The sequence below is a fragment of the Oncorhynchus mykiss genome, chromosome 20 (genome assembly GCF_057628025.1).
Source record: "Oncorhynchus mykiss isolate SJ-2025 chromosome 20, ASM5762802v1, whole genome shotgun sequence".
NCBI classification, from domain to species: domain Eukaryota; kingdom Metazoa; phylum Chordata; class Actinopteri; order Salmoniformes; family Salmonidae; genus Oncorhynchus; species Oncorhynchus mykiss.
In genome coordinates, this window is record NC_143041.1 from 26,185,174 (window position 1) to 26,211,859 (window position 26,686).

The 26,686-nt window shown below is 41.0% G+C and overlaps 2 protein-coding genes, 1 long non-coding RNA gene and 3 other non-coding genes across 11 annotated transcripts; all 6 read left to right on the forward strand.

The window, feature by feature from the left end:
• The first annotated feature begins 368 nt into the window (after positions 1-368).
• On the forward strand, positions 369-12,055 carry LOC149974482 (eukaryotic peptide chain release factor GTP-binding subunit ERF3A-like). Its single transcript, XM_090211927.1, has 14 exons — positions 369-803; positions 1,135-1,176; positions 2,643-2,912; positions 3,048-3,081; positions 3,258-3,335; positions 3,512-3,692; positions 4,067-4,221; positions 4,451-4,591; positions 4,830-4,923; positions 6,312-6,392; positions 6,772-6,945; positions 10,841-10,930; positions 11,080-11,248; positions 11,406-12,055. The coding sequence occupies exons 1-14, from the start codon at positions 605-607 to the stop codon at positions 11,456-11,458; spliced, it is 1,761 nt and encodes a 586-aa protein (XP_090068053.1). The 5' UTR covers positions 369-604; the 3' UTR covers positions 11,459-12,055.
• Positions 12,056-12,191: 136 nt separating this feature from the next.
• Positions 12,192-21,716, forward strand: LOC149974483 (ribosomal L1 domain-containing protein 1-like). Of its 6 annotated transcripts, none has more exons than XM_090211931.1 (6): positions 12,194-12,281; positions 12,794-13,158; positions 14,839-14,980; positions 20,262-20,363; positions 20,577-20,672; positions 21,098-21,716. In XM_090211931.1, the coding sequence occupies exons 3-6, from the start codon at positions 14,907-14,909 to the stop codon at positions 21,108-21,110; spliced, it is 285 nt and encodes a 94-aa protein (XP_090068057.1). In that variant the 5' UTR covers positions 12,194-12,281; positions 12,794-13,158; positions 14,839-14,906; the 3' UTR covers positions 21,111-21,716. The 6 variants fall into 6 exon arrangements, with proteins under 6 accessions (XP_090068062.1, XP_090068057.1, XP_090068060.1 ...); XM_090211934.1 differs by lacking the exons at positions 20,262-20,363; positions 20,577-20,672; positions 21,098-21,716 and adding exons at positions 16,731-16,820; positions 17,036-17,131; positions 17,557-17,713; XM_090211932.1 differs by having other exon boundaries at positions 12,195-12,281; positions 12,794-12,923.
• On the forward strand, positions 17,267-17,394 carry LOC149974484 (small nucleolar RNA ACA64). The gene has a single exon (XR_016489723.1). It is a non-coding gene; the product is annotated as a small nucleolar RNA ACA64 (small nucleolar RNA).
• Positions 20,808-20,935, forward strand: LOC149974485 (small nucleolar RNA ACA64). The gene has a single exon (XR_016489734.1). It is a non-coding gene; the product is annotated as a small nucleolar RNA ACA64 (small nucleolar RNA).
• Positions 21,717-23,297: 1,581 nt separating the features above from the next.
• LOC149974486 (uncharacterized) lies at positions 23,298-25,612 on the forward strand. The gene is made up of 4 exons (XR_016489239.1): positions 23,298-23,364; positions 23,803-23,904; positions 24,118-24,213; positions 24,639-25,612. It is a non-coding gene; the product is annotated as an uncharacterized LOC149974486 (long non-coding RNA).
• On the forward strand, positions 24,349-24,476 carry LOC149974487 (small nucleolar RNA ACA64). The gene has a single exon (XR_016489745.1). It is a non-coding gene; the product is annotated as a small nucleolar RNA ACA64 (small nucleolar RNA).
• Positions 25,613-26,686: the final 1,074 nt, after the last annotated feature.

Here is a 26,686-nt window from a genome sequence, read left to right on the forward strand (position 1 = left end):
TGTTGAATAATTATTGACTCAATACATTTAAACTTTTATTCATTTATTTGAAAAAAAATCGAAAAACATAAATCACCTTTGACATTATGGGCTATTGTGTGTAGGCCAGCGGAGAAAAAAAAATCTCAATTTGATCCATTTTAAATACAGGCTGGAACACAACAAAATGTGAGAAACTTCAAGGGGTGTGAATACTTTCTGAAGGCACTGTATATAACTTGTTTAAATTATTTGTTTAATAAAGTAAAGGATGTCTACACATGCTCTGATTATTATACTGTTATTAATTTTCATATTTACTGGTATACTGAGTCTAAAGAGAAAACGACGAAAAGCTTTATATTCAACCCCACCTTCCAGAATGCATTGTTCTGTAGTTGCAGGGGTCGCCCCCTCGAGTGGTCCTCCTAGCGGTTAATTCTGGAACTGTAGGTTCACGTCTCTCCCTCTCTCGTCGGTCTTGCCTCCGTGCGTGACACCGGCGCACCATATGCCTCCCAAAACAAGACACAGTGAATAAGTAGCAAGATAACATAGCTAACGGACATCAAACCAGCTGCATTATTCACAGTCAAGCTAGCTAGCTATCTTAGCTAACTGTGCCATGGACCCGCGAGACACAGCACCAGATTCGTGGGAGCAGGAGGAGGATGTTAAGGCCCGAGCTACCGCGGGGCTCCAGTCCGCTCTCGCCGCTCTCAGCGTCAATGCCAAGCCATTTATCCCGAATGTCGACGCGGCGGTGTTTGTGCCGACTTTCCTTCAAAGTAGCCCTACGGAAATCTCCAATTCCGATGGTCACGGTAGGTCAGTGCGTGCTTGTGGTGGAGTGTTGGATTAACGAGATGTTGACAGCTGCTGTTATTGCCAGGGGTTAACCAAGTTAGCCAAATAGATAGCTAGCTTGAGTTTGTAGCTAGCAAGCTCACTGGGCTAGTGTTGTAGCTATGATATTGCTCAACACTAATGTGACAGCTTTGACATGATGGTGCAAATTTTACAACTTGGCCTACTGCTCATAATGCTATAATTATTGTTAAGCCATCACCCGTACTTAATCTGATATGGTGATTCCTAAAAGCTCCAATGTCCATATAATGCCAATGATGAATGCAACAACTTGTCTCTTCACAGGTGCTGAGCCAGTTGCCAGCATGGAGGTTTTAGAAACAGTTGGTATGTTTTGTGTCTATTACTATATTATTATGTAATTAAAAAATTTTCACACTCTGCCTTGTACTTCACACAATGTTATTGTTTGGACAATCACAGACAGTATCAGATTTGTTTGTTGAAGGTGTGTATCACAGGTGTTTTTTTTTTTAAAGGCCTTAGGTATTTTTACCTGTAGAAGGTTGCCTTGCCAACTCCCACCCAACTAATACCAGAAGCAATTACAAATGTCCTTCAGTCAGTATTGTTTACCTTGCATTCATTCAGAAATTGAAACGTCTCTTCAGGCCTACTGTTCACTAGGAGGTAGCCTATGCCTGAAGGCCAGCTCTGGGAGACATGACAAGGTCCAACTGGGAAGGTTGTGCATGTAGGGAGTGGGAGCTACTCCCTACATGCACATCTATAGCATGATGCAACATCACAGGCCTATGCTTAAAATAGACTAGTACACTGGATCATGTGGAAACAGATAGAAAATATGTTGTTAGACTGGTATAACCAAATGGGGCACAGTCCAGTTCTTGATTTTTCAGGGAACGTTTCTGTAGAAATGTACTATGTTGACCAGCCGTATATGTGCTGAGGTCAGGTGTTTACATTTGGCAAGAGAGCACTGCCACTGTGCACATCTACTCAGGTTACATTGGCCTGATTTATCTGTTAGTGTGACACCTGGCTGCAACTGCAGCCTGCAAGAGAGAGAGAAGACATGATGGGAAGGGAGTTCTGAGTGATTGGTGAAGTTACCTTGTGGGTTTATATTTCAGAACAAAGATGCCAACGTTTTCTGTGGTATTGCATGCATGCTTCTCCGAGCAGTTGTCATCATCATGACTATTCTCCAATGCTGATTGTGAATGACAAGCGTTGATAAGAGAACAGGCATTGTACATGATCGGTCAGATGTTTAATTTCATGGATAAGGAGGTGCAGGCCTCGTTTTTATGCTGCTATGGGAAGAGTTTTTGTACACGCTAATCTACTGATTTGATTAGCAGGTTTCTACATTTGCATCAGTGCTAGATGCACTTTAATTTCTTTAAAGAATGAATTTAATTTGTTCAATATAAGGTTAGCTAGCTATCACTACTATCACTGCAACGCTATATCACTATTAAATAATTATATTGAACATCCATGGCATAGGTGACAACTATGCAATAAATGTGTAATAAGCCAATTTCATTGTTATATTGTGTGAGGCCAAAGAGCATTGTTTGAAGAGAACAGCCAATCACTGTACTCTCCAGCACACAGTTTAGATGCTCCCAGATTCTCCATCAAAACCCTGAGGAAAAAAAACCTCATCTGAACAGTGTGCCGGTACTCTCCTTTCTGTTCACAAGCGATCTCATATACCCATAATGCACCTGTGAAATCTGCTGGCTGTGCGGACTACCTTAAACAAAAGAGAATTGTTTCATGGTTTACATCAGTGGTAACCGAGTGCCGTTTGTGTCGTTTAGCTCCGGTGGAGAACGGAGGAGGGACAGAAGCAGACATGGCGGTGGAGGTGGAGACGTGGGAGCAGAAAGAGGAGTCCGGGGAAGGAGAACCAGGAGGAGGAGGAGCCTTGGGAGGAGAGGGAGGTTCCAGTGAAGAGGCACAGGGAAGGGAGGAAGTAGAGATGATGGAGGAGGAAGAAGAGGAGGAGTTGCCCGTGCTAAAAGTAATCCCGCTCCCACCAAATGCCCCGAAGAAGGAGCATGTCAATGTGGTGTTCATCGGTCATGTGGGTCCGTCCCTATTGTATACTATTACCTCATGGTTTTCTTTCGTACATTGTTTGTTCTCCCTGGGCACAGGGAAATGGCTCTTAGAAATTGCCTGTGTGTTCATTTGGATTGAGGATTATTTTTTATTTTTTTCAGATGCTGGTAAATCAACTATTGGGGGACAGATCATGTGAGTAATAACATGGTTATCAATAACTATGCCTACATTCAGGTTACTGAAGATGGCTTATCATTTTCTTCTACAGTATGATAACCATTGCTATTAATGCCATGGCTACCTAAAAAATAAAATGTTTTCCTATATTTATCAGATCAGACAATGTCTGTTTTTCTTTCTTATCATAGGTATTTGACAGGTATGGTGGAGAAAAGAACCCTGGAGAAATATGAAAGAGAAGCAAAAGAAAAAAACAGAGAAACATGGTGAGCTTACCTTCTGTTGTGACTAGATTCAGTTATGTGTATGATTGAAAATAATACAAAATAATTCTGAAAAAGTTTGCATATTACTTTTTCATCTTGGTACGACATGAGAAAATATGGTAGCCTGTTTTTAATCATACATTTTAGGCACTCAGATTAGTTTTTCTGCTCCCCAGGTACCTGTCCTGGGCACTGGACACTAACCAGGAGGAGAGAGACAAGGGGAAGACGGTGGAGGTGGGGAGAGCCTACTTTGAGACAGAGAAAAAGCACTTTACTATCCTGGATGCCCCCGGCCACAAAAGCTTTGTCCCCAACATGATTGGTGGTGCATCACAGGCTGACTTGGCAGTGCTGGTGAGTTTTCCCAAACAATGCTTAGCAGAAGGCATTGTATTGTTCACTTTTCATATCTGCTGGGTCAAGGCAAAACAGACCCATGTGTCCCTGTTAGTTAGGTAGTTGGAAAGTTGCCATTATCAAATCATAGTTTATTGGTCGCGTACAAGTTGACTGGGCCTGCATTATTTTTATAAATAGATTTTTTTTATGAGAAGAAGAGGACTGACTTACTTTATAATGAGAGGGTAGATTCTAACATGCATTTTAGTTTTGAAAACGACACTAGATAATGACAGACAGTATGTACAGTACATTATGGTGTACCCTAGTTGTTTATCAGTATCTTCTGCACCCTATGCTAGTCTAACGTAACCCTATGTTGTGGTCAGGTGATCTCGGCCAGAAAAGGAGAGTTTGAGACAGGCTTTGAGAAGGGAGGCCAGACGCGGGAGCACGCCATGCTAGCCAAGACGGCTGGAGTCAAGCACCTCATCATCCTCGTCAACAAGATGGATGACCCCACCGTCAACTGGAGCTTGGAAAGGTGACTCAGTACAATGTACCGACATGCATCTTATATATAATTTATATTTAAAGCCAAATGCAGAATCTACAGTATCCCATCCAATGTGTTCATTGACCCTCATGCTGCATGGCTGGTTATGACAGACAGTCATAGAATAGGAAAGAGATTGTGTTCCTCAATTAGTCAACATTGTAACATTGATATTTAACTCAGTAAAATAACCCATCCTCCTCCCTCTCCACTACAGGTATGAGGAATGTAAAGAGAAATTAGTGCCATTTCTGAAGAAGGTGGGCTTCAACCCAAAGAAGGACATCTACTTCATGCCTTGCTCTGGGCTAACGGGAGCCAACTTGAAGGACCCCATAGAGGAGTGCACGTGGTACACGTAAGTCAACCCCCATTCTGTTCTCTGCCAAAAGTACATGAAAGTCAATCGCTTTGTGGGTGCTGAGTGACGGTTGCTTGTCAAGTCTTCATTTTCATATCAGTCCATCAAATCAATGTAGCTCTGCTAACTTTTCTGAAGCTATAAAAGTTCTCTATTCCCACAATAATTTAAAATCCATAATATGTAGTATTAGAAAATATAATAATTTATTGTCCTAATTATTCTTTGTTACAAGGGGGTTGCCATTCATCCCACACCTAGACAGCCTGCCAAGCTTCAACAGAATCACAGACGGCCCCGTCAGATTACCCATCGTAGACAAATACAAGGTGAGTGCAACGGCTGTCATGAGTTATCCCAGTTACATATCTCTAGCTCTGTATTGCACTTAACAGCATAGCTAGCATACATTTGAATCAAGTCAGGCCATTTTATTCTGTAGTAATTAATAATCCATTATTATCTCAGAGTTTGCCAACGTTTTATGAAATTACTTCCAAAAGATAACGATAACGCAGGACTATGCAGCTGCTACACCACACACACACACACACACACACACACACACACACACACACACTCTGGCCTTCCAACATCAGCGTGTCCTTCCAAGTCCTCCCTACTGTAGCCAAGGACTGCAGAGCACAGCCATTTTCTCCACAAGACAATTTAGCTTTCTGGCACCGGTGTCATCAGTGCGTGGGTGTGTTTTGGAACATGTTAGAAGGCAGGGAACGTGATGGAATTAAGATATTGTATAGCTGTCTCAGCAGGTTTTCTACACACATACACACTGCAGGGTGTTATGAAACCCAGGAGCTCTAACTAGGTCTTCTATTCAGTTGATATAATGGAATTATGGTCCAGTTAATTGGGGGATGGTTAGATTGTTAGACTAGCTGGCAGTGGGCCTGTTCTAACTTCACTACAGTACAGTAGAACAGGGGGTCAACAGCTTAGTGCTAGGACACTGAAGATATGGCATCTTAGGTGGTAGCATAAAAAGGAAAGGAACCAAAAACTTTCTGGCTTTTTAACAACCATTTTAATCTCCCAGCTGGAATCCATTTTAGTTTTAATTTCATTCATTCATTCATTCATTCAATATCAAGGTGATCTTGCAAACTCCAGTGTCCTTCCTAACCCTTAGGACCAATCTGTTGATGTGCCTTAGAGCAAGGCACTTAACCCTAATTGCTCCAGGGTCACTGTTGTTAATGGCAGACCCTGGCCGTGACCCCACTCTCTGAGGGTGTCTCAGGGGGAGTTGGGGTATACAAAAATCAAATTTTGAAATAGGACAAGTATAAGCACCCACCAAATTATTAACACCTCTTAGATGGGAGCAGAGGATGAGAACAGGGAAAAAAGGATGTAATGTAATAATACCATTTTCTTTAACTGATAGTAAGTACCCTTGTGGTAGCCGGAATGGCTCGTAGGAACAGGAGCCTCCTGTTTCTGTAGCATGAGGCAGCTTGATGTACAACACCCCCTGGAGAGGACGCGGGTCTATTGCAGGTTCTTCTCCCTAAACTATCTCGCTGAGTGCAAAGCAGAGACGGATCGGGTCCCATTTTTACAGTCTTTTGTATGACTCGGCCAGGGATAGAACTCACAACCTTCCAATCTCAGGGAGGACACTATAACCACAAGGCCACTGACTTGAACTGATAGCTTAACCTTTAACCTGGTCTTGGTTGTGCTCTTTGCTCAGGATATGGGCACGGTGATCCTGGGGAAGCTGGAGTCTGGTTCCATTGCCAAAGCCCAGCAGCTGGTCATGATGCCTAACAGGGTAAGGCTCTCCATAGGTCATTCATCTGTCCTGCTCCTGGAGAGTATACATTACACAAGTGTACAGCAGCCCCTTTCACAATTTACATCTACTTTTTACTAACTTGGCAGATGCTGCGCAGAAGAACCTCTGCTAAATAATTAAAATGTAAATTGTGAAAGGGACTCCAGACTTCCGACATTAAAATGCACATCTGTTTATGATTCTCCAACATGTTCGCACCTGTGTTAAAGGCGTTACTTCAGGTTCTAATGATTATATTTCCCTTCCCAGACCCAGTTTATCTTGCCATTTAAGGATACTAATATAATACTTGATGTATAACATATACTGTATATATAGCACTATGATACATGTGATGTGTTATCCCTACCCCCAGCACACAGTGGAGGTGCTGAGCCTGCTGTCTGATGAGGTGGAGACAGATGAAGCTGTTCCTGGGGAGAACCTGAAGCTAAGGCTGAAGGGCATCGAGGAAGAGGAGATTCTGCCTGGCTTCATCCTCTGTAATGCTGAGAACCTCTGCCACTCCGGACGCACCTTTGATGCCCAGGTAGCCTACGCTCCTTAGGACAGGTCTAAGGTCCTCTGTAGCTTGGTCGGTAGAGCATGGCGCTTGCAATGCCAGTATAGAATTTGATTTGTTATAGTGGGTTCCATCCCCGGGACCACCCGTACGTACAATGTACAGTGTATGCACGCATGACTGTAAGTCGCTTTGGATAAGAGTTTGCTATATAAATGGCATATATTATTATTGTCTAGGATCATCTTAAGAAGATACGCTGCATTATAGAAATGCTAAATGATAGTGATACTAGGCAGGGTTGGGGAGTAACTGATTACATGTAATCTGATTACAAAACCCCCCAAACTAATCAGTTACGTTACCGGCAAAAATATTGTCAGATTACAGATACTTTTGAAAAACTAGTTAATTACTTATTGGACTACTTTTGAATTCAGAAAGAATGTTTGCGGAAAAATACGTTATGACCAAAGTTCCCTCTAAACTGCGGGTGTGCCCACAGAGAGAAGCATGAAATTGAACTTCACAACTTTTTAGAGCAGTGGTCACCGACTGGTCGATTTCCAAAAACCCAAAGATAAAGCCTTGTGTTCTTATAAAAAAAATGGTCTCGGGCTGTTGGCTGTAGGTGCACCCGATTCAGCTGCCCTGCGCTCCAGGTAGGCGAACTGTTTCGATTTTGAACAATTTCCTTTGTCTGAAGGTACAAACTCTGCCTTTCCGGTAGGCCCAGAGAGCAAATCAAGTGCACAATAGCTGTACCGCTGGCCAATCGGATGGCTCAGATGACCGTGTCTGCTGGAACGTAGCACACATAAAAGAAAGCTACAGCAAAGTTAATACTGTGAGATTTCAAAATGTTTAAAACCATGACTAGAGAGAGACTGTCAATGAATACAGCAAAGAACTGCTGTTTTTATGACTTCATGTTTAAGTTCTTACGCAGAACTGTCAACTTTGTATAGCAGCACACCACTTTTATAAGCAATAAAATGTGCGTTCTTCTTATTTCCACTCAGCGCAACAACAAGCACTGCAGCAGTAATGAATGAGCTGGAAAGTGTATGTATAGGCTTGCGTTGTTATTATTAGTTGCTTGGGTCTTTCTTATTTATATTTAATTGTTAAAAAAACAAACATATATATATATATATATATATATATATATATACACACACACAGTTAAAGTCGTTAGTTTACATTAGTTAGTTTACAACTTAGGTTGGAGTCATTAAAACTCGTTTTTCAACCACTCCACAAATTTCTTGTTAACAAACTATAGTTTTGGCATGTCGGTTAGGACATCTATGTGCATGACACAAGTCATTTTTCCAACAATTGTTTACAGACAGATTATTTCATTTATAATTCACTGTATCACAATTCCAGTGGGTCAGAAGTTTACATACCTTAAGTTGACTGCGCCTTTAAACAGCTTGGAAAATTCCAGAAAATGATGTCATGACTTTAGAAGCTTCTGATAGGCTAATTGAAAATAATTTGAGTCAATTGGAGGTGTACCTGTGGATGTATTTCAAGGCCTACCTCAAACTCAGTGCCTCTTTGCTTGACATCTCTTTGCTTGAAAATCAAAAGAAATCAGCCAAGACCTCAGACACAAATTGTAGACCTCCACAAGTCTGGTTTATCCGTGGGAGCAATTTTGAAACGCCTGAAGGTACCTTGTTCATCTGCACAAACAATAGAATGCAAGTATAAACACCATACTGCTCAGGAATGAGACAAGTTCTGTCTCCTAGAGATTAATGTATTTTGGTGCGAAAAGTGCAAATCAATTCCCGAACAATAGCAAAGGACCTTGTGAAGATGCTGGAGGAAACAGGTACAAAAGTATCTATATCCACAGTAAAACAAGTCCTATATCGACATAACCTGAAAGGCCGCTCAGCAAGGAAGATGCCACTGCTCCAAAACCGCCATATAAAAGCCAGACTACGGTTTGCAACTGCACATGGGGACAAAGATCGTACTTTGTGGAGAAATGTCCTCTGGTCTGATGAAACAAAAATAGAACTGTTTGGCCATAATGACCATTGTTGTGTTTGGAGGAAAAAGGGGGATGCTTGCAAGCCGAAGAACACCATCCCAACCGTAAAGCATGGAGGTGGCAGCATCATGTTGTTGGGGTGCTTTGCTGCAGGAGGCACTGGGGCACTTCACAAAATAGATGGCATCATGAGGAAAGAAAATGATGTGGATATATTGAAGCAACATCGCAAGACATCAGTCAGGAAGTTAAAGCTTGGTTGCAAGTGGGTCTTCCAAATGGACAATGACCCCAAGCATACTTCCAAAGTTGTGGTAAAATGGCTTAAGGACAACAAAGTCAAGGTATTGGAGTGGCCATCACAAATCCCTGACCTCAATTCCATAGAAAATTTGTGGCAGAACTGAAAAAGCGTGTGCGAGCCAGGAGGCCTACAAACCTGACTCAGTTACAGCAGCTCCGTCAGGAGGAATGGGCCAAAATTCATCCAACTTATTGTGGGAAGCTTGTGGAAGGCCACCTGAAACGTTTGACCCAGGTTAAACAATTGAAAGGCAATGCTACCAAATACTAATTGAGTGTATACTTCTGACCCACTGGGAATGTGAATAAATAAATAAAAGCTGAAATAAATCATTCTCTCTACTCATATTCTGACATTTAACATTCTTAAAATAAAGTGGTGATCCTAACTGACCTAAGACAGGGAATTGTTACTAGGATTAAATGTCAGGAATTGTGAAAAACTGAGTTTAAATGTATTTGTCTAAGGTGTATGTAAAATTCCGACCTCAACTGTGTGCTGTGCGCATTGTTTAACGGTTATGGTATGAAGGTTTGGCTTGGAGAGTTGTTGTTGCCTGATCACAGACAGATGTTGTGTTGTGCACTGAAGTAAACAAGCGAAGGGAAAATGTGAAAGTAGGAGAGTGAGTAGATGCGAGAAGGAATTATACCACAAGCAACGTGATGATGCTGTTTGTATGTGGCTGCAATGAAAGTGAACTTTGTGTGCGGATGATCAGGGGTGTATTCATGCTGCCGATTCTGTTGAAAAAATATTTAGTAAATGGAAGCAAACTAAACGAAATGGGGATAGACTTACCTGAATTTGTCCAATAGTAACTCTTGTTTTGGCAACAGTTTGGACTAATGATTATACCCTAGATCAGCTAGATGCAGGCAAGAGTGTGCAAGGCGGTATTGACAGTGTCACTGTCTGTCACCTTGATTACTCCAATTTGTCTCTCATGTGCACCTACGTTATATATATATATATATATATATATATATATATATATATATATATATATATATATATATATACTTTAATTTGTAGGCTGTTGTAGCATCCTCATAATGGGTATAGGGAAAATTTGACTATCATGTAGTAACCTTAACCTATCGATGTTACATTGAGCTGGGTGAATGGAAAATGAATGACAGTCATCAATATGCTTTAATAGAAATAAGGCCATGCTCATTAAAAAAAGTTTCCTCCCTAATCTTAAATGGCACCAACCGCCACTGGTTTAAAAACATATTTTATGACTTTTTGGCTGTGCCAGCTAGTGACCGCTCTGCAGAGCTGCCTCCAGAAGAAGATTAATGACGTAAAATGTTAACCTACTGATGACACACCAAATGTGTTTGATGGATTATTTTTGTCTTCTAATGTCTCTTAAGGGAGATGTAATCCAAAAAGTAACTGAAAGTAATAAGACTATGGTACTGAGCTTGGGTAATCCAAAAGTTACATTACTGATTACAATTTTGGACAGGTAACCCTAATGGTTTACAGTTACAAAGTAACCTATCCAACCTTAATGCTAGATTGAGCTGACTAAATATGTAAACTCCAGTACTTACACCTCTGCTAATTTCTCTACCGTTTTTTTACTTTGTTTTTAGATCGTCATCATTGAGCATAAATCCATAATCTGCCCAGGTTACAACGCAGTCCTACACATCCACACCTGTATTGAAGAAGTACAAATCACAGTGAGTTACTAAATTACATTAGCTTGTTTACATCTCCTAACCTGACCGGGTCTCTATCCAATTATAGTTTGCCAACCACAGGTATCTTCTCTGTCAGTGAATAATGCTCATTAGTAAATAAACTGTTTTTAATTAAATTCTCTCATCAGGCCTTAATTTGTCTAGTGGACAAGAAGACAGGTGAGAAGAGCAAGACACGACCTCGCTTTGTCAAACAGGACCAGGTGTGCATCGCCCGGCTTCGGTGTGCCGGAACCATCTGCCTGGAGACCTTCAAAGACTTCCCACAGATGGGGAGGTTCACCCTACGAGATGAAGGTAGTGTGCCTGTGTGTCTGTTCCTGTGATATTGTTTTTCCCCATTTATTGTTTCTATTGATGAATATGAAGAAGCTTCTACTTGATATATTAGAAAACTATTGCCAAATGGAATACTAACTCATTTTTATAACTATGTAATTGCCTCCCTTTTCAGGCAAAACCATTGCTATTGGCAAAGTGCTGAAGCTGGTACCAGAGAAGGACTAATGTGAACCAGCATGGAATCCTGGGACAGTTGTCATGACAGAGGAAGCTGCTGACGCCGACTTAGCCAGCCACCCCCTCTTACATACCACTCTCTCCTGAAGAGTATGAGGAAGAGAAGGAGGAGGAGAACAAATCAAGTTTGAAAATAAAGAAGAAACTGTAAAAAGTGACTGAATCAGTTTTTATGATGAACAATATTAAAGAAAGACAAGTCCAGTGTGTCAGCTTTCTCATATTGAGAGCTCAGCTATGCCACTAATGTAGCCGCTACCCTTTCCTAAGCCAACCTCACTCTGCGCTGGTCCACCTTTTGTTTTGGAAATGGGAATGTATGCAGTGTTACTTTGTTTGGAAAGGAAGGGACTGGCGTTGCATCCGGTTGCATCACTTTGGACCAGAGTTAGCTAGTTATACCCATTCAAATCCAAAATATTATACCAAAATGTTAATATTTTGGTTGTAGACATCCCCATACCAAATCCTATCTGGTATGTTCACACACACAATCAAACAAACATGGTTCCTGTTGTGATCATGTGTTGTCACGTTACCAACAACAATGAAAATAAAGTATCAAACTGAGGAATAAAAGTAAAAGCTCTGTTTATTCTCAATTTCTTAAAATGTTCATTTAGCCTATTTGAATCTTGTATGTAGAAAGAAGTGTGGAGAAATTGTCCACAAACTTCTTGCAAATAAAGTTGGGATGTTTCAATTTCAAGAGTGACGTAACGCAATCGATTTGCGCATGCGCAGCCTGGAAAAACGTGAAGAAAGAAGTATGGCAGACAAACCGGAGGATTTGCTTCTGGACCGGGTGCAGGTAATGTTTTAACGCAACTTTCATAAGGGCTTCTTCGAAAATAGTATAGTTGTTATTTGCGTGCTAGGAAAAGTGGGGGTGATATCAGTTGGTTATATTGTGTAAACCACCTTTCTTTGGAGTTAGCAACTCGCTGGCTAGCAAGCTAGGTTGCTTGTGCATTAGGATAGTACGACACGAGGCAAGTCACTCAGTTATTTTATGTATCTCAACGAGGAACACTGTGAATATATTATCAAGGATAAAAGTTGTACACCCCCCTCAATTGGTTATCTTGGTGAAAGTGCCGTTGTAGCGACCCTTCTCAACTCTGACTTGTAACGTCGTTAGGCGCAAAGTGAAAAAGTTGTAACTAGTTAAAGTTAGCTAGCGTTTCTGCGTTAGCTTTCTCAGCAGAGCTAATGAGACTGGTTATTTGCATTTGATAGATCTATTTGCACAAAATAACCGAAATATGAATTTGTCATGTTGGAGATTTTCTAAACACGTTCTCATTGTATTGCTATGTAAAGAAGGCTGTTAAGAGCACTGCAGGCTTTCCTGAAGACCAAATCCACCCCAGACTCTGCTCCTGGACGAGAGTCAACACCTCTCCCTCTTAACACTATGGAAGATCCTCAAGCAGATCCAGACCATCCCCGTGTGAGTCCCTTTGTCCACACAGTACAGAGCAACATGGCTACATAATACAAGAATATCTATGGAAACAGTGTCTATGGAAAAAGTGTGTTTCTCCAGCAACACACTATTCTGGAGTATAGGTGGTGAAGCTGTTGTACTAATCACAAGTCACTCAGCCCCTTGCCTCATGGCATCTACACCAGAGATGACCCCTGACCAGATCCAACAGTTCTGCAAGAAGGAGAGGGGGGTCGAGGTATTTCTAAATACTAAAATTGTATTTATACAAGGCTTTTCTAGACACTAAAAGTGCTTACCTTATCCTCCAATCGGGGATGCATGCTAGTCACCTTCTGGCGAAATTCGCTGTTTTGAATCCAAAATAGGATACCTATGTGATCCAATGAGAAAAGGGGGGGCTTTATTGAGTGATGCGCAATACTGGCTGTATCCAAGGCTCGACCAATCGTTCACATAACAGAATGCAGCATGTGACTGAAGAAAGAAGAGACAACCAATTTGCTAGTTAAAGCATCAGCGTGCACTCTGGAAAGACAGAGGGAGGGTGGAAAGGCAGTTTGCCAGTTACAGCAGTGCATCCCCTGAATGATATCAAACAGGTAGGTGAGAAGTCTGACCACGGCGGCGAGAAGGTGTTGCTGTAACCGAAAAACAACTGGCATTTGGAAAGTTTGAGGTGGGGGAGAAAGTGTGGTGGAACAAGTGTTATTATTATTGTTAAGCATCTTGCTAGCTGGATCGATTTCTCCGTTAGCTAGCTATAGTATTAACTAGTATACGACTCCTGGCTGTTCCTGAAGTTATAAGACGTTAGTTGATTACTGGATCCTGGCAATATGTGTGAAATGTTCCCTCAAAAGTATGTGGTTTGTTTTCAGGATGAGAGAATTAGGCGAAAATGAGGCATTGCTTGTTAAACAAGTGTATTAGTAGCCGGGGGCTTTAATGCAGGGAAACTTAAATCAGTTCTACCAAATCGCTATCAACATGTTAAATGTGCAACCAGAGGGGAAAAAATTATAGATCACCTGTACTCCACACACAGAGACGCGTACAAAGCTCGCCCTCCATTTGGTAAATCCGACTCTATCCTCCTGATTCCTACTTACAAGCAAAAGTTAAAGCAGGAAGTACCATTTTTTTTCATTAAAAAAATGGTCAGATGAAGCAGATGATAAACTACAGGACTGTTTTGCTATCACAGACTGGAACATGTTCCGGGATTCTTCCAATGACATTGAGGAATACACCACATCAGTCACTGGCTTTATCAATAAGTGCATTGAGGACGTCGTCCCAACAGTGACTGTACGTACATAGCCCAACCAGAAGCCATGGATTACAGGCAACATTCCCACTGTGCTAAAGGGTAAAGTTGCCGCTTTCAAGGAGTGGGACTCTAACCCGGAAGCTTACAAGAAATGCTGCTATGCCCTCCGACGAACCATTAAACAGGCAAAGCGTCAATACAGGGCTAAGAATGGTCCACACACACCTTCTCACTATTGGTTAGTCTGTAAGTAAGCATTTCACTGTAAGGTCTACCTACACCTGTTGTATTCGGCGCACGTGACATATAAACTTTAATTTGATTTATTCAGGGATGAAGTGGAGATGGGCCTGGTTAAGCTTAAGCTGGATGCCACTATAGAAATGAATGGAACACCACACTTTTTCAATAAAACGTGGTATGCCAGATGTACTCTGCCCGAAAGAGATCAATTATGCCAGCAAAGGGTATCTTGCTCTGCTGGCACATTGTAGAACAGATGTCCACAGGCAGAAAGTATTCAATGTAATGTGTAGCCCAAAGATATTGATTTTTGTGTTGAATTTGACCGTAACGTGTGTAAGGGGGGGTTATTTTTTACACGAGACACAACTCATCCAGGCATATCCCTTTGTCTTTCTTTAGGTGATCCTTTACAAGACACTGAGTACAAGCCCTTTGAAGCCGAACGACGGCTGCTGGGGAACTTTGACATGTTTCTTTCAGACGACCGCTTTCGCCGCCTGCTGTCCTCGCACATCGGCAAGCACTTCTACGAGAGAAAGAAGTAAGCTTGTAAATATTGTTGGTTGATCACCTTGCCTATTTTAGTCAAATGAAATCTATTTAAAGACTCATTTTTGCACTGGTTCGGAACCTGGTTCACTCTCAGTATGAATTTTGGTTTAACTCCATTGCTATATGAAACTCATTCCAGTGAGGCAGGGGAGTGGCATCCTTTTTTTGCTGTCTCCCTGTTCACTCTCTGGGAACATCAACATAGCCCCTAGTGCTGTTCCCTGGTTTTGAAATACATGTCCTCTTATACAGTTGGAAGTCGGAAGTTTACATACACCATAGCCAAATACATTTAATCCTAGTAAAAATTCCCTGTCTTAGGTCACCACTTTATTTGAAGAATGTGAAATGTCAGAATGATAGTGGTTTATTTCTTTCATCACAGTCCCAGTGGTTCAGAAGTTTACATACACTCAATTAGTATTTGGTAGCATTGCCTTTCAATTGTTTAACTTGGGTCAAATGTTTCGGGTAGCCTTCCACAAGCTTCCCACAATAAGTTGGGCGAATTTTGGCCCATTCCTCCTGACAGAGCTGCTGTAACTGAGTCAGGTTTGTAGGCCTCCTTGCTCACACATATTTTTTCTATAGGATTGAGGTCAGGGCTTTCTGATGGCCACTCCAATACCTTGACTTTGAGTCCTTAAGCCATATTGCCACAACTTTGGAAGTATGCTTGGGGTCATTGTCCATTTGGAAGACTCATTTGCGACCAAGCTTTAACTTCCTGACTGATGTCTTGAGACGTTGCTTCAATATATCCACATCATTTTCCTCCCTCATGGTGCCATATATTTTGAACAGTTCTATTTTTGTTTGATCAGACCAGAGGACATCTCTCCAAAAAGTACGATCTTTGTCCCCATGTGCAGTTGCAAACCGTAGTCTGGCTTTTTTATGGTGGTTTTGGAGCAGTGGCTTCTTCCTTGCTGAGCGGCCTTTCCTGTTGTCGAAATATAATTAGTTTTACTGTGGATATAGATACTTTTGTACCTGTTTCCTCCAGCATCTTCAAAAGATCCTTTGCTGCTGTTCTGGGATTGATTTGCACCAAAGTACGTTCATCTCTTGGAGACAGAACGGGTCTCCTTCCTGAGCGGTATGACGGCTGCGTGGTCCCATGGTGTTTATGCTTGCTTACTATTGTTTGTACAGATGAACGTGGTACCTTCAGGTGTTTGGAAATTGCTCCCAAGGATGAACCAGATTTGTGGAGGTCTACAATTGTTTTTCTGAGGTCTTGGCCGATTTATTTTGATTTTCCCATGATGTCAAGCAAAGAGGCACTGATTTTGAAGGTAGGCCTTGAAATACATCCACAGGTACACCTCCAATTGACTCAAATGATATCAGTTAGTCTATCAGAAGCTTCTAAAGCCATGACATCATTTTCTGGAATTTTCCAAGCTGTTGAAAGGCACAGTCAACTTAGTGTATGTGAACTTCTGACCCACTGGAATTGTGATACAATGAATTATAAGTGAAATAATCTGTCTGTAAACAATTGTTGGAAAAATTACTTGTCATGCTAGATGTCCTAACCGACTTGCCAAAACTATAGTTTGTTCACAAGACATTTGTGGAGTGGTTGAAAAATGAGTTTTAATGACTCCAACCTAAGTGTATGCAAACTTCCGACTTCACCTGTAAGTTTAAATGTGCCTTTAAGCTAGCCCTTACAGAGTTCTAATCTAATGGAGTTTACATTTTTTTTTTTTTTTTAAATCTCCCCTGCTTAGGGAGCCTTTGTCATTGAACCTGCAGAGCAAGAAGCTGGCCTTGGACATCCAGGGAACAACAACCTCCATTTCTAAGAAAGGCTGCTACTGGTGAGGCCTGCTCTCTGACTTAGTCAGTAAGTGCGCCTCAGCAAACCCTGTCCTTGTTGGACATGGGCAATGATGGTGCCATAGTGACTCAAAATATATCCTGACAGATCTCCCTCTCTCTTGGAGCCTGTCTCTGTAACTGACACACAAGGGCAATTAATGCACATTCATTTATATACACATTGCCTCCTGTAAAATGTTATTGTTTGTTTTAGCATGGCTTATGTGGCCCACTCTGGGATGGCTGCAGATGAAATAACAGAGAATATTGATTCAGCTGTCAGCACCATTGTGACAAAACTACGGGTTAGGTGAGTTTACTGCCAGGATGTCTTCCTGATCTCCCTAATCAATTGTACCCCGTCAACACCGATATTTACACTTTTATTATACGTTAAATGGTCAGGTATACTCAATGTTTATTAATGCTAAAGAAATGTGTGGGCCCAGTCTGAAAATCACCTTTGATATCTCTATTGTCTGGGGTGAGATTACAGGGCCTATAGTACTGTGGTACGTTAAGCTTATTGCCTGCTCTGTATAGCAGTGTGATTAAACCCATGTGCCTACAATCCTGACAAAGAAAGGCCTTTAACAAGTGGCCGCAATCTGAGTGATACGATACACAGGGTAGAAATGGCCGTAACATTGAAAATGTTTTCTTCACAGAAATAGTTTTGACCTGAATGTATGAGTCTTTGTGTTCTTTGAGTATAAAGTGTTGTCTCTTTTGCAGAAAGGACCGTTGATAAAGGTCATCCACTTGAAAAGCCAATCAGTGCCTCTGCCCATCTACACCTCTAACCTGAGTAACCTGACCCTTATAGATGAAACACAGAAACAGACCCGCGCAGCCATGGATGCCAAGGTAGGACTGCTACACACAAATGCTTGTAAATTGCTTTGGAAGATTATATTATTTGATCAATGATCTATTTTTGTCAAATTAAAGGACTCGTCTTTGCACTGGTTCGGAACCTGTTTTACACTCTATTAATTTTGGTTTAAATCCAGTGCTATATGAAACCCATTCCAGTGAGTCAGGGGAGCGGTCTCCATTTAGTGCTGTCTCCCTGTTCACTCTCTGTGAACATCAACATAGCTCTTAGTGCCACATATGGACTATTGAGGTCAATTGCAGACCTCTCTATTATTTACATGCATATGTACATGCATGCAGTACCAGTAAAAGTTTTGACACACCTACTAAAGGTTAAATAAACCTAAAGGGTTTCTTTATTTTTTACTATTTTATACATTGTAGAACAATAGTGAAGACATAAACTATGAAATAACACATGGAATCATGTTGTAACCAAATGTTAATTAAAACTTCTTGACGCTACCCATCCCTGTCGCAGGATCATTTTAGTCAGCAGCTGCTGAATAGCATAGCGCCACAGTCAAATAATATTACTAGAAAATATTCATATTCATGAAATCACAAGTGAAATATATTGAAACACAGCTTAGCCTTTTGTTAATCACCCTGTCGTCTCAGATTTTGAAATTATTCTTTACAGCCAAAGCAAGACAAGCATTTGTGTAAGTTTATCGATAGCATAGCATTATGCCTAGCTAGCAGCAGGCAACCTGGTCACAAAAATCAGAAAAGCAATCTAATTCAATCGTTTACCTTTGATGAGCTTCGGATGTTTTCACTCACGAGACTCCTAGTTAGATAGCAAATGTTCATTTTTTTCCAAAAAATATTGTTTTTGTAGCCGAAATAACTCTGTTAGTTCTTCACGTTTGGCTGAGAATTCGACCGGAAATTGCGGTCACGACAACGGCAAAAAATATTCCAAATTAGCTCCATAATATCGACAGAAACATGGCAAAACGTTGTTTATAATCAATCCTCAAGGTGTTTTTCAAATATCTATTCGATAATATATCAACCGGGACAGCTGTATTTTCCGTAAGACCGGGAGGAAAAATAGCTACCTCTGTCTATTACACAATAATTACTCTGAGAGCCCTCAGCCGGACACTTACGCAATGTAGTCGTTTACACTCATTCTTCAACATAAAGGCGTGAAACTACGTCAAAATGCTGTAGACACCTTGGGGAATACGTAGAAAAAGGAATCTGGTTGATAGCCCATTCACTGCTCAATAGGGACGCATCAGAACGCAGAGCTTTCAAAACATGAGTCACTTCCCGATTGGATTTTTCTCAGGCTTTCGCCTGCAATATCAGTTCTGTTATAATTTTGGCCCATTCCTCCTGACAGAGCTGCTGTAACTGAGTCAGGTTTGTAGGCCTCCTTGCTCACACATATTTTTTCTATAGGATTGAGGTCAGGGCTTTCTGATGGCCACTCCAATACCTTGACTTTGAGTCCTTAAGCCATATTGCCACAACTTTGGAAGTATGCTTGGGGTCATTGTCCATTTGGAAGACTCATTTGCGACCAAGCTTTAACTTCCTGACTGATGTCTTGAGACGTTGCTTCAATATATCCACATCATTTTCCTCCCTCATGGTGCCATATATTTTGAACAGTTCTATTTTTGTTTGATCAGACCAGAGGACATCTCTCCAAAAAGTACGATCTTTGTCCCCATGTGCAGTTGCAAACCGTAGTCTGGCTTTTTTATGGTGGTTTTGGAGCAGTGGCTTCTTCCTTGCTGAGCGGCCTTTCCTGTTGTCGAAATATAATTAGTTTTACTGTGGATATAGATACTTTTGTACCTGTTTCCTCCAGCATCTTCAAAAGATCCTTTGCTGCTGTTCTGGGATTGATTTGCACCAAAGTACGTTCATCTCTTGGAGACAGAACGGGTCTCCTTCCTGAGCGGTATGACGGCTGCGTGGTCCCATGGTGTTTATGCTTGCTTACTATTGTTTGTACAGATGAACGTGGTACCTTCAGGTGTTTGGAAATTGCTCCCAAGGATGAACCAGATTTGTGGAGGTCTACAATTGTTTTTCTGAGGTCTTGGCCGATTTATTTTAATTTTCCCATGATGTCAAGCAAAGAGGCACTGATTTTGAAGGTAGGCCTTGAAATACATCCACAGGTACACCTCCAATTGACTCAAATGATATCAGTTAGTCTATCAGAAGCTTCTAAAGCCATGACATCATTTTCTGGAATTTTCCAAGCTGTTGAAAGGCACAGTCAACTTAGTGTATGTGAACTTCTGACCCACTGGAATTGTGATACAATGAATTATAAGTGAAATAATCTGTCTGTAAACAATTGTTGGAAAAATTACTTGTCATGCTAGATGTCCTAACCGACTTGCCAAAACTATAGTTTGTTCACAAGACATTTGTGGAGTGGTTGAAAAATGAGTTTTAATGACTCCAACCTAAGTGTATGTAAACTTCCGACTTCACCTGTAAGTTTAAATGTGCCTTTAAGCTAGCCCTTACAGAGTTCTAATCTAATGGAGTTTACATTTTTTTTTTTTTAAATCTCCCCTGCTTAGGGAGCCTTTGTCATTGAACCTGCAGAGCAAGAAGCTGGCCTTGGACATCCAGAGAACCATCCAGGGAACAACAACCTCCATTTCTAAGAAAGGCTGCTACTGGTGAGGCCTGCTCTCTGACTTAGTCAGTAAGTGCGCCTCAGCAAACCCTGTCCTTGTTGGACATGGGCAATGATGGTGCCATAGTGACTCAAAATATATCCTGACAGATCTCCCTCTCTCTTGGAGCCTGTCTCTGTAACTGACACACAAGGGCAATTAATGCACATTCATTTATATACACATTGCCTCCTGTAAAATGTTAGTTTGTTTTAGCATGGCTTATGTGGCCCACTCTGGGATGGCTGCAGATGAAATAACAGAGAATATTGATTCAGCTGTCAGCACCATTGTGACAAAACTACGGGTTAGGTGAGTTTACTGCCAGGATGTCTTCCTGATCTCCCTAATCAATTGTACCCCGTCAACACCGATATTTACACTTTTATTATACGTTAAATGGTCAGGTATACTCAATGTTTATTAATGCTAAAGAAATGTGTGGGCCCAGTCTGAAAATCACCTTTGATATCTCTATTGTCTGGGGTGAGATTACAGGGCCTATAGTACTGTGGTACGTTAAGCTTATTGCCTGCTCTGTATAGCAGTGTGATTAAACCCATGTGCCTACAATCCTGACAAAGAAAGGCCTTTAACAAGTGGCCGCAATCTGAGTGATACGATACACAGGGTAGAAATGGCCGTAACATTGAAAATGTTTTCTTCACAGAAATAGTTTTGACCTGAATGTATGAGTCTTTGTGTTCTTTGAGTATAAAGTGTTGTCTCTTTTGCAGAAAGGACCGTTGATAAAGGTCATCCACTTGAAAAGCCAATCAGTGCCTCTGCCCATCTACACCTCTAACCTGAGTAACCTGACCCTTATAGATGAAACACAGAAACAGACCCGCGCAGCCATGGATGCCAAGGTAGGACTGCTACACACAAATGCTTGTAAATTGCTTTGGAAGATTATATTATTTGATCAATGATCTATTTTTGTCAAATTAAAGGACTCGTCTTTGCACTGGTTCGGAACCTGTTTTACACTCTATTAATTTTGGTTTAAATCCAGTGCTATATGAAACCCATTCCAGTGAGTCAGGGGAGCGGTCTCCATTTAGTGCTGTCTCCCTGTTCACTCTCTGTGAACATCAACATAGCTCTTAGTGCCACATATGGACTATTGAGGTCAATTGCAGACCTCTCTATTATTTACATGCATATGTACATGCATGCAGTACCAGTAAAAGTTTTGACACACCTACTAAAGGTTAAATAAACCTAAAGGGTTTCTTTATTTTTTACTATTTTATACATTGTAGAACAATAGTGAAGACATAAACTATGAAATAACACATGGAATCATGTTGTAACCAAATGTTAATTAAAACTTCTTGACGCTACCCATCCCTGTCGCAGGATCATTTTAGTCAGCAGCTGCTGAATAGCATAGCGCCACAGTCAAATAATATTACTAGAAAATATTCATATTCATGAAATCACAAGTGAAATATATTGAAACACAGCTTAGCCTTTTGTTAATCACCCTGTCGTCTCAGATTTTGAAATTATTCTTTACAGCCAAAGCAAGACAAGCATTTGTGTAAGTTTATCGATAGCATAGCATTATGCCTAGCTAGCAGCAGGCAACCTGGTCACAAAAATCAGAAAAGCAATCTAATTCAATCGTTTACCTTTGATGAGCTTCGGATGTTTTCACTCACGAGACTCCTAGTTAGATAGCAAATGTTCATTTTTTTCCAAAAAATATTGTTTTTGTAGCCGAAATAACTCTGTTAGTTCTTCACGTTTGGCTGAGAATTCGACCGGAAATTGCGGTCACGACAACGGCAAAAAATATTCCAAATTAGCTCCATAATATCGACAGAAACATGGCAAAACGTTGTTTATAATCAATCCTCAAGGTGTTTTTCAAATATCTATTCGATAATATATCAACCGGGACAGCTGTATTTTCCGTAAGACCGGGAGGAAAAATAGCTACCTCTGTCTATTACACAATAATTACTCTGAGAGCCCTCAGCCGGACACTTACGCAATGTAGTCGTTTACACTCATTCTTCAACATAAAGGTGTGAAACTACGTCAAAATGCTGTAGACACCTTGGGGAATACGTAGAAAAAGGAATCTGGTTGATAGCCCATTCACTGCTCAATAGGGACGCATCAGAACGCAGAGCTTTCAAAACATGAGTCACTTCCCGATTGGATTTTTCTCAGGCTTTCGCCTGCAATATCAGTTCTGTTATAATTTTGGCCCATTCCTCCTGACAGAGCTGCTGTAACTGAGTCAGGTTTGTAGGCCTCCTTGCTCACACATATTTTTTCTATAGGATTGAGGTCAGGGCTTTCTGATGGCCACTCCAATACCTTGACTTTGAGTCCTTAAGCCATATTGCCACAACTTTGGAAGTATGCTTGGGGTCATTGTCCATTTGGAAGACTCATTTGCGACCAAGCTTTAACTTCCTGACTGATGTCTTGAGACGTTGCTTCAATATATCCACATCATTTTCCTCCCTCATGGTGCCATATATTTTGAACAGTTCTATTTTTGTTTGATCAGACCAGAGGACATCTCTCCAAAAAGTACGATCTTTGTCCCCATGTGCAGTTGCAAACCGTAGTCTGGCTTTTTTATGGTGGTTTTGGAGCAGTGGCTTCTTCCTTGCTGAGCGGCCTTTCCTGTTGTCGAAATATAATTAGTTTTACTGTGGATATAGATACTTTTGTACCTGTTTCCTCCAGCATCTTCAAAAGATCCTTTGCTGCTGTTCTGGGATTGATTTGCACCAAAGTACGTTCATCTCTTGGAGACAGAACGGGTCTCCTTCCTGAGCGGTATGACGGCTGCGTGGTCCCATGGTGTTTATGCTTGCTTACTATTGTTTGTACAGATGAACGTGGTACCTTCAGGTGTTTGGAAATTGCTCCCAAGGATGAACCAGATTTGTGGAGGTCTACAATTGTTTTTCTGAGGTCTTGGCCGATTTATTTTAATTTTCCCATGATGTCAAGCAAAGAGGCACTGATTTTGAAGGTAGGCCTTGAAATACATCCACAGGTACACCTCCAATTGACTCAAATGATATCAGTTAGTCTATCAGAAGCTTCTAAAGCCATGACATCATTTTCTGGAATTTTCCAAGCTGTTGAAAGGCACAGTCAACTTAGTGTATGTGAACTTCTGACCCACTGGAATTGTGATACAATGAATTATAAGTGAAATAATCTGTCTGTAAACAATTGTTGGAAAAATTACTTGTCATGCTAGATGTCCTAACCGACTTGCCAAAACTATAGTTTGTTCACAAGACATTTGTGGAGTGGTTGAAAAATGAGTTTTAATGACTCCAACCTAAGTGTATGTAAACTTCCGACTTCACCTGTAAGTTTAAATGTGCCTTTAAGCTAGCCCTTACAGAGTTCTAATCTAATGGAGTTTACATTTTTTTTTTTTTAAATCTCCCCTGCTTAGGGAGCCTTTGTCATTGAACCTGCAGAGCAAGAAGCTGGCCTTGGACATCCAGAGAACCATCCAGGGAACAACAACCTCCATTTCTAAGAAAGGCTGCTACTGGTGAGGCCTGCTCTCTGACTTAGTCAGTAAGTGCGCCTCAGCAAACCCTGTCCTTGTTGGACATGGGCAATGATGGTGCCATAGTGACTCAAAATATATCCTGACAGATCTCCCTCTCTCTTGGAGCCTGTCTCTGTAACTGACACACAAGGGCAATTAATGCACATTCATTTATATACACATTGCCTCCTGTAAAATGTTAGTTTGTTTTAGCATGGCTTATGTGGCCCACTCTGGGATGGCTGCAGATGAAATAACAGAGAATATTGATTCAGCTGTCAGCACCATTGTGACAAAACTACGGGTTAGGTGAGTTTACTGCCAGGATGTCTTCCTGATCTCCCTAATCAATTGTACCCCGTCAACACCGATATTTACACTTTTATTATACGTTAAATGGTCAGGTATACTCAATGTTTATTAATGCTAAAGAAATGTGTGGGCCCAGTCTGAAAATCACCTTTGATATCTCTATTGTCTGGGGTGAGATTACAGGGCCTATAGTACTGTGGTACGTTAAGCTTATTGCCTGCTCTGTATAGCAGTGTGATTAAACCCATGTGCCTACAATCCTGACAAAGAAAGGCCTTTAACAAGTGGCCGCAATCTGAGTGATACGATACACAGGGTAGAAATGGCCGTAACATTGAAAATGTTTTCTTCACAGAAATAGTTTTGACCTGAATGTATGAGTCTTTGTGTTCTTTGAGTATAAAGTGTTGTCTCTTTTGCAGAAAGGACCGTTGATAAAGGTCATCCACTTGAAAAGCCAATCAGTGCCTCTGCCCATCTACACCTCTAACCTGAGTAACCTGACCCTTATAGATGAAACACAGAAACAGACCCGCGCAGCCATGGATGCCAAGGTAGGACTGCTACACACAAATGCTTGTAAATTGCTTTGGAAGATTATATTATTTGATCAATGATCTATTTTTGTCAAATTAAAGGACTCGTCTTTGCACTGGTTCGGAACCTGTTTTACACTCTATTAATTTTGGTTTAAATCCAGTGCTATATGAAACCCATTCCAGTGAGTCAGGGGAGCGGTCTCCATTTAGTGCTGTCTCCCTGTTCACTCTCTGTGAACATCAACATAGCTCTTAGTGCCACATATGGACTATTGAGGTCAATTGCAGACCTCTCTATTATTTACATGCATATGTACATGCATGCAGTACCAGTAAAAGTTTTGACACACCTACTAAAGGTTAAATAAACCTAAAGGGTTTCTTTATTTTTTACTATTTTATACATTGTAGAACAATAGTGAAGACATAAACTATGAAATAACACATGGAATCATGTTGTAACCAAATGTTAATTAAAACTTCTTGACGCTACCCATCCCTGTCGCAGGATCATTTTAGTCAGCAGCTGCTGAATAGCATAGCGCCACAGTCAAATAATATTACTAGAAAATATTCATATTCATGAAATCACAAGTGAAATATATTGAAACACAGCTTAGCCTTTTGTTAATCACCCTGTCGTCTCAGATTTTGAAATTATTCTTTACAGCCAAAGCAAGACAAGCATTTGTGTAAGTTTATCGATAGCATAGCATTATGCCTAGCTAGCAGCAGGCAACCTGGTCACAAAAATCAGAAAAGCAATCTAATTCAATCGTTTACCTTTGATGAGCTTCGGATGTTTTCACTCACGAGACTCCTAGTTAGATAGCAAATGTTCATTTTTTTCCAAAAAATATTGTTTTTGTAGCCGAAATAACTCTGTTAGTTCTTCACGTTTGGCTGAGAATTCGACCGGAAATTGCGGTCACGACAACGGCAAAAAATATTCCAAATTAGCTCCATAATATCGACAGAAACATGGCAAAACGTTGTTTATAATCAATCCTCAAGGTGTTTTTCAAATATCTATTCGATAATATATCAACCGGGACAGCTGTATTTTCCGTAAGACCGGGAGGAAAAATAGCTACCTCTGTCTATTACACAATAATTACTCTGAGAGCCCTCAGCCGGACACTTACGCAATGTAGTCGTTTACACTCATTCTTCAACATAAAGGCGTGAAACTACGTCAAAATGCTGTAGACACCTTGGGGAATACGTAGAAAAAGGAATCTGGTTGATAGCCCATTCACTGCTCAATAGGGACGCATCAGAACGCAGAGCTTTCAAAACATGAGTCACTTCCCGATTGGATTTTTCTCAGGCTTTCGCCTGCAATATCAGTTCTGTTATAATTTTGGCCCATTCCTCCTGACAGAGCTGCTGTAACTGAGTCAGGTTTGTAGGCCTCCTTGCTCACACATATTTTTTCTATAGGATTGAGGTCAGGGCTTTCTGATGGCCACTCCAATACCTTGACTTTGAGTCCTTAAGCCATATTGCCACAACTTTGGAAGTATGCTTGGGGTCATTGTCCATTTGGAAGACTCATTTGCGACCAAGCTTTAACTTCCTGACTGATGTCTTGAGACGTTGCTTCAATATATCCACATCATTTTCCTCCCTCATGGTGCCATATATTTTGAACAGTTCTATTTTTGTTTGATCAGACCAGAGGACATCTCTCCAAAAAGTACGATCTTTGTCCCCATGTGCAGTTGCAAACCGTAGTCTGGCTTTTTTATGGTGGTTTTGGAGCAGTGGCTTCTTCCTTGCTGAGCGGCCTTTCCTGTTGTCGAAATATAATTAGTTTTACTGTGGATATAGATACTTTTGTACCTGTTTCCTCCAGCATCTTCAAAAGATCCTTTGCTGCTGTTCTGGGATTGATTTGCACCAAAGTACGTTCATCTCTTGGAGACAGA